The sequence below is a fragment of the Gorilla gorilla genome, chromosome 8, assembly GCF_029281585.2.
Source record: "Gorilla gorilla gorilla isolate KB3781 chromosome 8, NHGRI_mGorGor1-v2.1_pri, whole genome shotgun sequence".
Classification (NCBI taxonomy): domain Eukaryota; kingdom Metazoa; phylum Chordata; class Mammalia; order Primates; family Hominidae; genus Gorilla; species Gorilla gorilla.
This window is the reverse complement of record NC_073232.2, coordinates 32,264,296-32,278,407: the sequence shown is the minus strand read 5'-3', so window position 1 is coordinate 32,278,407 and position 14,112 is coordinate 32,264,296. Positions and strand designations below refer to the sequence as shown.

The following is a 14,112-nucleotide window of genomic DNA, read 5'->3' as shown; positions in this document are numbered from 1 at the left end:
CAAGGGCCCTGCAGTGAATGGGGTTTTTGTTTGTTTTTTCATTTTTAATTTTTGTGGGTACCTAGTAGGTGTATATATTTACAGAGTATATGAAATATTTTGATACAGGCATAGAATGTGTAATAATCACATGAGGGTAAGTGGGGTATCCATCACCTCAAGCATTTATCCTTTGTATTACGAACATTCCATTTATACTCTTTTAGTTATTTTTTAATGTACAATTAAAGTATTGACTATGGTCACCCTGTTGTGCTATCAAATACTAGGTCTTATTCATTCTTTCTAGCCGTTTTTTTTTTTGTACCATTAACCCTATTACCCCACCCCTCACTACCCTTCCCAGCACCTGGTAACCATCCGTCTTCTCTCTATCTCCGTAAGTTCAGTTGTTTCCATTTCTAGCTCCCACAAATAAATGGTTAGTTTGTTTAGAGACAGGGTCTTGTTTCTAGGCTGGAGTGCAGTGGTGCGACCATAGTTCATTGCAGCCTTAAATTCCTGGGCTCAAGCAATCCTCCTGCTTCAGCCTCCAAAGTAGCTTGGATTACAGGCACGTGCCACCATGCCCAGCTAATTTTTTGTATTTTTAGTAGAAATGGGGTTTCACCATGTGGATCAGGCCGGTCTTGAACTCCTGACCTCAGGTGATCCACCCGCCTCAGCCTTCCAAAGTGCTGGGACTACCAGGTTGGTCTCACACCCTTGGCCTCAAGCAATCCTCCTGCCTCAGCCTCTCAAAGCACTGGGATTACAGGTGTGAGCCACTGCACCCAGCCCAGTGTATGCTTCTGATAGCTATTTTCAATTGGCATAAATGTGGTTTGATATGCACATAGACATAGCGCAAAACCCTAAAATAAGAGATGGGTCACATAAAGCCTTAAGCAAAATTGTTCTTTTTGACAGAGTAGGACTTGCTTTATTGTGATGTTACATTTCGATGGCATGGGGTGAGAAAAGGTGTAAATAAATCGGTATTTTCTGTGTATGTTTTACTTGCTTGCATAATAATTCCATAATAATATAAGATGATAATCTATAGAAATTTAATTTTCTTTTGATCAGATTGAGATCCATTTTTCTCATATTAAAATATGTTTCACTAAATTCTCTTGAGGAGGGATTTTAGGTGTTCTGTTCTTATCTTTAATAAAAATATAATTTCTTCTCTATTTCAGTTAGTGGATAGTAGAGACAGATTAAGAGAAGAGCTTCATTATGAAAAATCATTAGTTCAGGATGTGGTAAGATGACTTACATTATTTCCTAACAAATTTGAATTCAGGAATTTAATTTAACCATGAAAGTTTTATAAACTTTATTTGTGATTGTTTCCTGTGAATGACTCATTTCATCTTTATCAAAAATCTAAGTACAGGTATAATTATAAACATTTGTAAATGGTCATTTTAAAGAAATCAGTTTGAGTAGCACAGCAATAAATATGCTTACTAGAGTCTTGTGTAAAAAATAGTATTACCATTTAAAACCATGTGTAAAATTTCTGCATTTTATTATGGAGATTTAAAAAAAAGCAAATATGAGAGCCCGCTATTTTGAAGGAATTGCTATTTTCAGTTACAAATTGCCATAAGTGACAATAAAAAAAGAGCCCAGCTAGATATTTTGGCATTCTGTGTTAGTCTCATAAGAAAACACTGCCTTTTTATGTTCTTTTAAGAGAACTTTCCAGACGGCTGGTCTTTTATCAGTTGACTACCCAGCCCCCAGCCCCCCCAACAGCAGCCCCCCCGCCCAGCTTATGGTGGCGTATTTGGCTTTCAGCTGATTACCACTAGTATGTCTTTGTTACGGTAAACTGACTGTGTTTATTATAATAAAAAATAAAACACAGCTTGACTTGCGTTCTAAATGTGCTTGAAAAGAATATGATACTGTTTGGAAGAGAAAAGGTTGCTCATAGGAAATCAACACCACTTCAGATATTGAAACATTCGCTTTTTTACAGCTTGTCACACTTTGTGCCAAGTCATGACTGTTTCCCTAACTCTGTTTTGTTACTCTCAGCACCCTGTGTTTTGGGTTCCTTGTCATAGAAATTAATGCAAAACAATTCTCCTGGATTACAATAAAGCCTTCTATGAAACCAACTTGGGAATGCAGGCAACGAAAAAAATTTATGGTTGGCGATTCGCAAAAACCATGTGTTAACAAATGTGTTATTTTGGGCCCTCTACTTTTAAATACCTGGCATAGAAAAATAGACTCCATTATTTGAGTCTACTTGGTGAATTTCTTCTACCCCCACCCCCACTCTCCTCTGTCATTCCTCCAAAGTTCAGGCTTTGCTTTGGAAAACAAACAACTAAATAAATGTGCATATTGTCATTAAAATTGAAAGTGTTTTTATAGAGTGGAAAGCCAATGTTATATTGTTTGTTAGCAGCAATAGAGAAGAAATTAAACTACTCAATCAGTGAATTTGTGCCTATACTAGGAGCAGATCCCATACTCTTTGAATTACTTTGCCTCTTTATTTTAACTGTAAGCCTTTAACGGGTGCTATTGTATTGCTCACAGGGGAACCAATCACGTTTTATTTTGTGGTTTAGAAGTTTGTTGCGCCCCAAGCTTGTTGCCAAGCAGCAAGAGCCTGCACCACAAACCCCACGACAGCGAAAGAGCCTTCAGGATGCCTAGACTAGTCTAGGAGCTCATGATTTCAATAGAGGGAGTGGGCTTGAGGTTCTTCGTGTGATGGAGGTTTCCATTGCATACCTGCTTTGGACCCATCGAGGTCACTATTCCGCCACCTTCTCCCTATCCCTGCAACGCATTCTGTTACTCACTTGGAGGCAGCCTGGCCTTGTTGTTGCTATTTTGTGCTTCCTTTGTTTCTCGCTATCCTGCGTTTTTCCAGGACCCAGGATTTGTGATTGCACTGACGAGGGAGAGTGGGAGAAGGTGGAGTTGACCACAGTCATTTTGTAAAAATTTAAATACTTTCTAGCTAGAAGGGTTTTGTTACATGCTTGTCTATTACTATTTTCCAGTGAAAGTTATTTTCTGACCTGTTAAGAGTGCAAAAAGTCAAAGAACTGGTAGTAAAGAGGCATAATCAGTAAGTATATGTAAACTGGCTGTGTGTGGCAGCTCATGCCTGTAATCCCAGTGCTTTGGGAGACTGAGATGGGAGGATCACTTGAGCCCAGGAGTTCGAGACCTGCCTGAGCAACATAGTGAGGCCCCGTTTTTATATAAAATAAAAAAGATTAGCTAGGCATGGTAGCGCATGCCTGCAGTCCTCCTACTCAGGAGGCTAGGTGGGAAGTGTGAGGATCACTTGAGCCCAGGAGTTTGACACTGCAGTGAGCTGATTGTACCACTGCTTTTCAGCCCGGGCGACAGAGCAAGACACTGTCTTTAAAAAAATAGATAAATACATATTTATTTATTTATTATATACAACTTATACACATATTTATTATTTATATAATATATATGTTAGGTAAGCAATGCAACCTAGAGTGATTGTATCCTTAGAATGGCTTTTGAGGAAGCATATGAAATAATTTTGTATCTTCCCATGATTCCTAGGCTGAGTGGCTTTCATTTATTTTGAAGTTAACAAAAGAGAGGGTCCTCATCAGAAAAACACCATGATTGAACTCTTTCTCTTACTTCATTTCCATCTACTTCATCCCCATGCACCCTATTTCTTGGAACAATCCAGACTGGAGATAGGAAGGAAGTACATAGGTTGCCCTAGCCCCATTCTGGGAGCACAGCACTGAGTTACCATTGCAGTCTCCCTCGCTCCCACAACTAGATTCCTGACACCTGCGTTCCCTCCGAGGCATGCCTCAAGCCTGTGCAGTCCTGTTATATGTCACGTGGCAGTATTTGGCCATCCAGTTAGGAAACAGATGTTTCAGTGGCCTGTGCAAAACCACGTTTACATGGAAGCTCTGTGAATAGTGGCTTTTCATCAAGACAAACATGACACAAGCGTGGCCTAATGTGACTGTGTCCCTGTATGCCATGGAAGGCAGAGGAGCAAGTTCTGCTGTCCATGTGGTCCCTGTCTCACTATCAGTGAGTCTCTGCCCGCTGGTCAGTCAAATGTGCTCCATGCAATCTTGGACATTTATTAGTCCTGCATAGCCTTCACAATCTAATTTTTAAAATAACATTTATAAAATATAGAGACAGGGTCTCACTATATTGCCCAGGCTGGTCTTGAACTCCTGGACTCAAGCAATCCTCCTGCCTCAGCCTCCTAAAGTGTTGGGATTACAGGCATGAGCCACTGCGACCGACCCACAATCCACTTAGGAAGTCAAAGAGCTAGAAGGCAAACCTTGTGAAAGGAAGAGCTCTCCTGAGGGTGTGTTGTTCAAAATTCATCAGAATGAGCCCCATGAATTCTTGCAGCCATCTACCCTACCTGAAATCAGCAGGTAGATTTCTCTCTTTACACTCAGGAGATTCAGATAAGGATGCCTCAGAGTTCTGTTCCTTCTGTGCTGTTCCTTCTCCCTGAACTGACCTCTCTTGGTCAGCACCTGGTTAGCTCCTCTCATTTTTCAGGTCAGAGGTCAGATGCTGCCTCCTCTGGGAAACTTCTCCCACCCTGACTTCTCTTGCCTGGAAGTGGTGCCCACCCTCATGCTGGCATGGCACACAGTTCTCCTCTTGTGGCTCTCATCACATTCTATAGAGATGGCCTGTTATCTTACCTGCTATTTCCATTCTGTGAGCTACAGTTTTGCCCGTAAAACCAAACATGGTGGCCCTCATGGAGTAGATGGCCAATAAATATTTGTTATGAGTAAATGATGGAAGGGATAACAAAAAATATTTATTTGAGAATGGCTTAACCCACACTATGTATGGCATGAACTATATGTACTTTAATAAGCCCGTAATACTGTTAATACACTTGTGACACAGCTATACAATATACAGAGTAACTACAGTGGGGTTTCCAGGATTAATTTCCAGGTTCCATTCCAGGGGTTCTCAACCTTTTTGGTCTCAGGATCTCTTTACAATCTTAAGTGTCATTGAGGTCCCCCAAGAAAATTTGGTTTAGATGGTGATACAGTTTGGATGTGTGTTCCCATCAAAATCTCATATAGAAATGTAAGCTCCAATGTTGGAGTGGGGGCCTCATGGGAGGTGATTGTATCACACGGGCAGATTTCTCATGAATGATTTAGCGTCATCTCCCATGACACTGTCTTCACTATAGTGAGTGAGTTATGGTCATTTAAAAGTGTATAGCACCTCCCCACTTCTCTCTCTCGCTCCTGCTCCCACCATGTGAGACACCTGCTCCCCCTTCACCTTCCACCATGATTGGAATCTTCTTGAGGTCTCCCCAGCAGCAGAAGCCCCTGTGCTTCCTGTACAGCATGCAGAACCGTGAGCCAATTAAACCTCTTTTCTCTATAAATTACCCAGTCTCAGATATTTCTTTATAGCAATGTGAGAATAGACTAACACAGATGGGTTTTATCTATTGATATTTACCATATATGAAAGGAAAACAGAATCAAATTATTTATTAAATGACTTGAAAATAACAACACTAAACTCTTTACATGCTGACATAAATGGCATATTGTTTATAAGAAAATCTTTCTCAACACAGAAAATGTTTAGCAAAAGTGGCTTTGTCTTACATATGTGTGTATTTTGTATACGTGTGTGTGTTATTTTTTTTTTTTTTGGAGTTGGTCATACTCTGTCACCCAGACTGCAGTGCAGTGGCACAATCATGGCTCACTGCAGCCTTGACTTCCTGGGCTCAGGTTATTCTCCTGCCTCAACCTCCCAAGTAGCTGGGATTACAGCCACGCACCAAGATGTCCAGCTAATTTTTCTATTTTTTGTAGAGACAGGGTTTTGCCACATTGCCCAGGCTGGTTGTGAACTCCTGGGCTCAAGTGATCCACCCACCTCAGCCTCCCAAAGTGCTAGAATTACAAGCATGAGCCACCACACCCAGCCACTTATTTCTGCAAATGTCTTTAGTATTTGGCTTCCTGGAAAATATTTAAATTCTCGTAGATGCTTCTGTATTCTCTGCCATGATAAATATCACATAGCTTCTGAAAAACTCCAGTGTCCACTTGTGAGACCATGAGAATGAAGAAACAGTGACTAATCTCTTAGTATTATTATGAGAATAATTTAGGCCTCACAGAACCCGTAAGGTTTGGGGCACCTTAGGGGTCCTTGGACCACATGTTGAGATCTGCTGCCTCATATAATAAGGAAAAACTCAGCCAGGTGTGGTTAAGTGAAATGTCTTATCCGTTTGTGATTCCGATCCTCTTCCTTTGTTTTCATTTAATTTATTTATTCACCAATTCCTTTCCCTGGCACATTGCTATTAGCATGTTACACTTTCTAATATATTTACTAATACTAATACATTTACATAAATATAAGCCATTACCCCTGCGCTCAGGGAGGCGGTCCAAATTTCCACATAAGGAAATTGCCATTTATCTCTTGCAACGTGGTGATTAGGCCAACTGCTCACCATGGGCAATATCTAGTGTTGTGCTGTTGTATTCCTAGATGGAATACAAGGGTACAGGCATACATACCTCTAGAATGTGTGGTGCAGGTATAAAGTTTATTGATTAGAAACTTACAAGAAGAAAATTAACAGACAGGACACACTCCTTTGGTCTTTTATTAGCCCACCAAGAGGAGAGCTCGGGTAAGGTGAATCACAGGAATTGCTTGGGAGAGGGATCCCCCACACACACCACTTTGTATATTTATAGGGAAGTTGGCCATCTAGCACACTATATGACAATGGGAGCTTCCTGGCCAGGGAATTGTCTTTCTAAAAAGGGGAGCACCCGAAGCTGAGCTAGAGGAGGTGGCATCAATGACTTCTGTATGAATAGGAGTCCTGCAGGTCTTCCAGAGGCCCCCTTTATCCCCCCCTGAGCCATTTCACTGACCAAGCAACAGAGTTGAGGAAGGAGCTATTGGGTCATGGGTTTGTCTGTTCCCACTAGTAATGTGTAAAGGTTCCTTCCCTCCTCAGAGAAAAGAGGAGTGGATTATTCACACCTACACTCAGTGGTGAAAGCATTGATCATGACTGATAGGGTGACTAACTCATCCTGGTTTGTTCATTCTTAGCACTGAAAGCCCTACATCCTGAGAAATCCCACAGTCCTAAAAAAACCAGAATCGTTAATCACCCTAATGGGAAGAAACGTGGAAGCTTCTTCTGTTAGTCCAGGGATTCCAAATAAACATAAGTTCATGTATCAACTCCAATGTATTGAGAGAGAATTCTGAGGCAGAATGGAGACTGTTGGAAAAAGGGCTCAAACTTTTAAAAATTAACTATATTGATATTGATTACAGGGAAAACTTGTCAAGTGAGCTAGCATTCAAAGTGACTCTGGCCCAACTTTTTTAAAACCTCAAAAAATTCTAGATACAGTATTACAAACATCTTTGTAAAAGCATAAAAAATTGACCAGGGACATGGGGCTTACCTGGTCAAAAGTCAAACATCAAGGGAAACACAGAGGGGTCAGTTGAGGTTTCCAAGCTGATTATCCTGAGGGGATTTACTCATCTGCACTAAACAGAAGTCACAGTGCAGGGCATGCTAGAGTGCCTGTGTGTATGTGTGTGCGTGTGCATGTGTGTGTGTATGTGTGTGTAGGGGTAATCAGCAGTGAACTCTTGCATTAGGCTGAGAACCAAAGGTCATTCCTGCAGGATGAATGTGACCAAATGTAAACCTGCAACCTACCTAATACCCAGAGGCCTGCAGGGGAGAGTTGCCTCTGTACTGAGCAACACAAGGGGGACAATCTCTTCCTGAAGGGTTTTGAGAGGCAGGACTTACAGGGGATTTGCAACTCAAATTTGTATTCACAGAACCTGAAACCCTGAGTTTAGTTAGTTTGCTTGTTTTTAAGAGATGGGATCTTGATAGGTTGCATAAGCTGATCTCGAACTCCTGTGCTCAAGCAATCCTCCCACCTCAGCCTCCCAAGTAGCTGGGACTACGTGCCACTGCGCCTTTCACCTGGCATCAGTTTGGTTTTAAGTGAATAGGAAGTACCCCTGAAAGAAGCAAGTGGAAATACTCTCTGTAAGGAAGTAATTTAATCCTAAGCCTCAGAGAATTCCCAGAATTCTCTCCCCTACAATTATAGGAGCAATTAATATCACATAGTCAAAGATAAGGTAGCACACAAGGAAATAAGGAACCACCTGTGTGTTGCAGCAAGTCAGGGACCCCGAACAGAGGGACCGGCTGAAGCTGCGGCAGAAGAACATAAATTGTGAAGATTTCATGGACATTTATTAGTTCCCAAAATGAATACTTTTATAATTTCTTACACCTGTCTTTACTGCAGTCTCTGAACATAAATTGTGAACATTTCATGGACATTTATTAGTTCCCAAAATTAATACTTTTATAATTTCCTATGCCTATTAAATCCTAGGCATAGGATTTAATCTCTCAATCCCGTCATCTTTATAAGCTGAGGATGTATGTCACCTCAGGACCCTGTGATGATTGCGTTAACTGTACAAATTGTAAAACGTGTATTTGAACAATATAAAATCAGTGCACCCTGAAAAAGAACAGAATAACAGCGATTTTCAGGGAACAAGGAAAGATAACCATAAGGTCTGACAGCCTGCAGGGTCGGGCAGAATAGAGCCATATTTTTCTTCCTGCAGGGAGCCTATAAACAGACGTGTGAGTAGGAGAAATATCACTGAATTCTTTTCCCAGCAAGAAATATTAATAATTAATATCCTGGGAAAGGAATGCATTCCCAGGGGTAGGTCTATAGACGGCTGCTCTGGGAGTGTCTGTCTTATGCTGTTGAGATAAGGGATGAAATACGCCCTGGTCTCCTGCAGTGCCCTCAGGCTTACTAGGATTGGGAAATTCCAGCCTGGTAAATTCTAGTCAGACCAGTTGTCTGCTCCCAAACGCTGTTTCCTGTTAAGATGTTTATCAAGACAATGCGTGCCCAGCGGGACATAGACCTGCATCAGTAATTCTAATTTCTCCCTTGCCTTGTGATCTTGCTCTGCCCTTTGACTTGTGATCTTTTATTGCCCTTTGAAGCGTGTGATCTCTGTGACCCACTCCCTATTTGTACACTGCCTCCCCTTTTGAAATCCCTAATAAAAACTTGCTGGTTTTGCAGCTCGGGGGCGCCATCATGGTCCTACCAATATGTGATGATACCTCTGGAGGCCCAGCTATAAAATTTCTCTCTTTGTACTTTTTCTCTTTATTTCTCAGACCAGCCAACACTTGGGGAAAATAGAAAGAACCTACATTGAAATATTGGGGGCTGGTTCCCCCAATACCTGTGAGAAACAATACAGAGTAAAAACAACTACATGGACTTCAGAAGTTCAAGTTTTCCAACAATATTTGCTGTGTGCGGTAGTTTGCCTCCAAAAGTGGAGCAGGACTTGGTCCTAGTCAAGGAACCGGCAATATATGCCTAGTTGGATTTCAAAATTACTGTGGACCAGCTATTGCTCTATGCCTCCTTCTTCCCTCGAATGGAGTGGGATCTCTAGTGCTTATCCTGTGTGCCACCATGGAACATTGGCTGTGTGGGGACAGATAACTTGTCTCTTTAGTTTCTGGATCTTCAGATCAAGAGAGATTGTACTCAAGGAGCCTCATCTGCACCTGGACCTGATTTAGATAATGAGATTCCAGACTTCAAGCTGATGCTGTAGTACAATGAGATTTTTTAAGGCCTTGAGTGAAGATAAATATATTTTGTTCATGGGAAGAATATTAAATAATGGAGCCAGAAGGCAGATGGATGAAGAAAAAGCATTTGAGGGACTCCAGTTTCCATTCATGATAAAAAATACTCTCAGCAAACTGGGAATAGAAGAGAACCTCTCAAGCTGATAAGCGATATCTACAAAACACACTATTATCATGGTTGATAGTGAAAGGATGAAGATTTTGAGTCTGAAGTCAGAAATATGACAAGAATTTCTGCTCTTATCACTTCCATTCAACATTCTATTTTAGGTCCTAACCAGTGCAATAATGCACACACAAAAAAATAAATAACATCCAGATTGGGAAGGAAGAGGTAGAACTTTTTAAATTCCCAGATGACATGATCATCTCTATAGGAAATCCTAACAAATCTACAAAAATAGCTACTAGAATTAATAAGTGAATGCAGAAAGGTTGCAAAGATCAAGATACAAAAATCTTGTACTTCTATATATAAGCAATGAACAATCAAAAATTGAAATTTTGAAAAACACCAGTTATGATAGCATCAAACAATATGAAGTGCTTATGGATAAACATGGCAAAATATGCATAAAACATGTACAGTTAATAATATAAAATACTGCTGAAATAAATGAAAGACTTAAATAGATGCAGAAATATTCCATTGTTCATGATTCAGGAGATGCATATTATCAAGCTGTCAATTCTCCCCAGATTGATTTATAGATTCAACACAATCCTAATCAAAATCCCAGCAGGGTTTTTGTTGTTGTTGTTGAAATCAACAAGCCTATCCTAAAATTTATATAGACATGCACAAGACCTGGGATAGCTAAAACAATTTTGAAAAAGAGCAAAGTTGGAAGATGCACACACCTGATTCAAACTTGCTATAAAACTATAGTAGTCAAGGTAAAGTGGTCTTGGCATAAGGATAAACATAGACTGCTGGAATAGACTAGAGAATCTAGAAGTAGACCCTATGGATCATATATAATGAATTGATTTCTGACCAAGATGCAAAGGCAATTCAAGTAGTAAGGATAATCTTTTCAACAAATAGTACTGAAACAATTGGACAGCAATAAGTGAAAAATGAACTTCAACCCTTACCTGACACTTCATATAAAAGTTAACTTGAAATGGATCAGAATTGTAATAGCTGAAGCTACAAAACTTCTAGAATAAGGTATAAGAGAGAATCTTAGTGGTCTCAGATTTGGCAAAGATTTCTTAAATAACAAATTACAGTTTATCAAAAATTTAAAAAGTTTAGCCAGGCATGGTGGCTCACGCCTGTAATCCCAACACTTTGGGAGGCCAAGGCTGATGGATTGCTTGAGCCCAGGAGTTCAAGACCAGCGTGGGCAACATGGTGAAACTTCATCTCTATAAAAAATAGAAAAATTAGGTAGTCATGTTGGCATGCACCTGTAGTCTCAGATACTTCAGAGGCTGAGGTGGGAGGATCACCTGAACCCAGGGAGGTCAAGGCTGCAGTGAGCCCTGATCACATCACTGATCACACCACTGCACTCCAGCCTGGGTGACAGAGCAAGACGTTGTTTCAAACAACAACAACAAAAAGTTTACTCTTCAAAAAATTTTTTTAATGAAAAAACAAACCACAGAGTGGGAGAAAATATTTGCAAAATATATTTAACAAAGGATTTGCATCTAGACTATGCAAAGAACTCTTACAATGTAATAATATGAAAACAACCCAATTTTTTAAATGGCCAAGCTATTTGAACAGGCACTTTATTTAAAAAGATACATAGATGGCAAATGATGACATAAAAAGATGCTCAACATCATTAGTCTTTAGGGAGATACAAATTAAAATCTCAATGAAATATCGCTATATACTCACTAGCATGGCTAAAATTTAAAAGGTCGACCATATAAAGTGTTGTCAAGGATGTGGAGCAACTAGAACTCTTATTCTCTGCTACTGGAAATGTAAACTCTACAACCATTTAGAAAAATATTTTGACAGCTAAAAGAAATTTCTAAAATTCTATGCTTAACAGATGATCTGGCTATCCCACTCCTTGGTATTTACCCAAGATAAATAAAAGCACATGTTCACACAAAGTCTTGGGTCACAAATGTTTATAGCAGCTTTGCTTGTAAGAGCAAAAAACTGGAAACACCTCTGGTATACATTAATAGATAGAGCGGAGTCTAAGTCTCTTTGTAGGACTCTAAGAGCATGCTTTTTGAATCTGGGTGCTCCAGTATTGGGTGCATATACAGTCAGGATAGTTAGCTCTTCTTGTTGAATTGAACCTTTTACCATTATGTAGTGCCCTTCCTTGTCTTTTTTGATCTTCGTTGGTTTAAAGTCTGTTTAGTCAGAAACTAGGATTGTGACCCCTGCTTTTTTCTGTTTTCCTTTTGCTTGGTAAATTTTTCCCTCCTGCCTTTATTTTGAGCATATGTGTTTCTTTGAATGTGAGAGGGGTCTGTTGAAGACAGCATACTGATGGGTCTTGACTTTTTATCCAGCTTGCCATTTTGTGTCTTTTAATTGGGGCTCTGTCCCAGGGAGAGATCAGAGTTCTGTACATATAACCCTGGCTGGAGTTGCTGAAATTACTGCAGGGAGGCCCCACCCAGTGAGGAGAGCTGGATCAGGGTTCCACTTAAAGAAGCAGTCTGGCCACTATTTCTGCACAGCAGCTGTGCTGCATTGTGGGAGACTCCTCCTCATCTGAACCACCTGGACTCCCTAGAACTGGCGGGCTAGAACAGCTGAGTCAACCAAACCGTAGAGATGGCAGCCGCCTCTCCCCCTGGGAATTTGGTCCATCTCAGGCCATCTCCAGCCTGTTGCTGCTGTCTGTCTGGAATTCCAAGCCAGTGGGTCTTAACCTGTAAGGCACCATGGAAGTGGGGCCTGCAGAAAAAAGCTGCTTGGCTACCTGGATTCAGTCCCCTTCCCTGGGGAAGGTACAGACAGATCTGCCACCTTGCCAGGATTCCCAGGACCAGAGTATGTAAAACTGCTGGATCTCCATGTATGCCTGAGCAGCTAGTCTGCCAAGACTCCACACACCTCTGTGTATCAGACCCAGGGCCCTGGTGGTATGGGCTCATGAGGGGATCTCCTGATCCACAGGTTGCAAAGATCTATGGGAGAAGCATGGTTTCCCAGGGGAGGTCACACAATCACTCACCACTTCCCTTGGCTGGGGGCAGGGGTTTCTTTGGCTCTGTGCCGCTCCTGGGTGGACCATCACCCCACCCTGCTTTTCTTCATTCTCTGTGGGTCAAGTTGTCTGCCTAGTTGGTCCCAGTGTGAGAATCTGGATATTTCAGTTGAAGGTGCTGAATTCAGTCGCCATTTTTATTCTTCTGCATGACAGCCATGGACCACAGCTGCTTCTAATTGGCTCTTGGCCCCTCCCCCAGTATATAGTCTTTCATGGGACAGTATTACATATACTTGAAAATGATGTGTTTTCTGCCATTGTTGGGTGTTATAAATTAGATCGAGAGTGATAGTGTTATTCAGGGCATCTATATGTATTTAATTTTTTTGTTTCTATCAATTTCTGAGACAGGAGTGTTATTTATTCTCATAATTTTGCCAATTTTGCTTGGCATATTTTTTAGCTCTGTTATTAGGCACATACACATTTGTGATCGTTATGTCCTCCCAATGAACTGATCTTTTTATCATTATATGTCTTTCTTTAGCTCTAGCATTTCTTCCATCCTGAAATCTACTATACTAGATATAAATGCATTCTCTCCAGCCTTCTTATGTTTGTGTCGCATTCCTTTTTCAATGCACTTATTTTTAAACTCTCAGTATATTTATATTTAAGTGCTTCTCTTGTAGACAGTAAATAGTTGAGCTTGCTTTTTGAATACATCCTAGCCATTTCTGCATTTTAACTAGATTGTGTAATTCATCATTCACTGTTACTACTAATAGGGTCAGATTAAGGTCTACTATTTCATTATTTATTTTCTATATGTCTTCTCTTGGTTTTGTTGTTGTCATTCCTCTGTTCCTTCTTTTTTGCCTACTTTTAATATTTTAGAATTCCATTGCAAATTATCTATTACCATTTGGCTCTATCTTATAGCAGGCGCTCTAGTGATTGTAATTTACATTCTTAACTTTTGACAGTCCGCTTGGAGTTAGTGTTGGACAATTTCATGTAAAGTATAGAAACTTTGCAAACATATATGTTTATTTATATATCTATTTATTTCTTCATTCATCATGTTACAGTTGTCATATGTTTTATATTTATACCAGTGTCATAATTCTTGCTTTAAACAACCCTATATGTTTGAAAGAAATTAAGACAAAATAGTCATATATTTTCTGATGCTCT

At 40.3% G+C, this 14,112-nt stretch overlaps 1 protein-coding gene across 6 annotated transcripts in view; it reads left to right on the top strand.

Annotated features, from left to right (window-relative positions):
* The window catches only part of C8H10orf67 (chromosome 8 C10orf67 homolog), a 149,755-nt gene that overhangs the window by 65,253 nt on the left and 70,390 nt on the right, over positions 1-14,112 (top strand). For 5 of the 6 annotated variants that reach the window (XM_063709951.1, XM_063709950.1, XM_055351993.2 and 2 more), the window contains one exon: positions 1,182-1,247. The exons of the other annotated variant lie outside the window; for it this stretch is intronic. In XM_063709951.1, the coding sequence (XP_063566021.1) occupies positions 1,182-1,247 (66 nt within the window). The remainder of the gene's footprint in view (positions 1-1,181; positions 1,248-14,112) is intronic. 6 annotated transcript variants of the gene reach the window in all.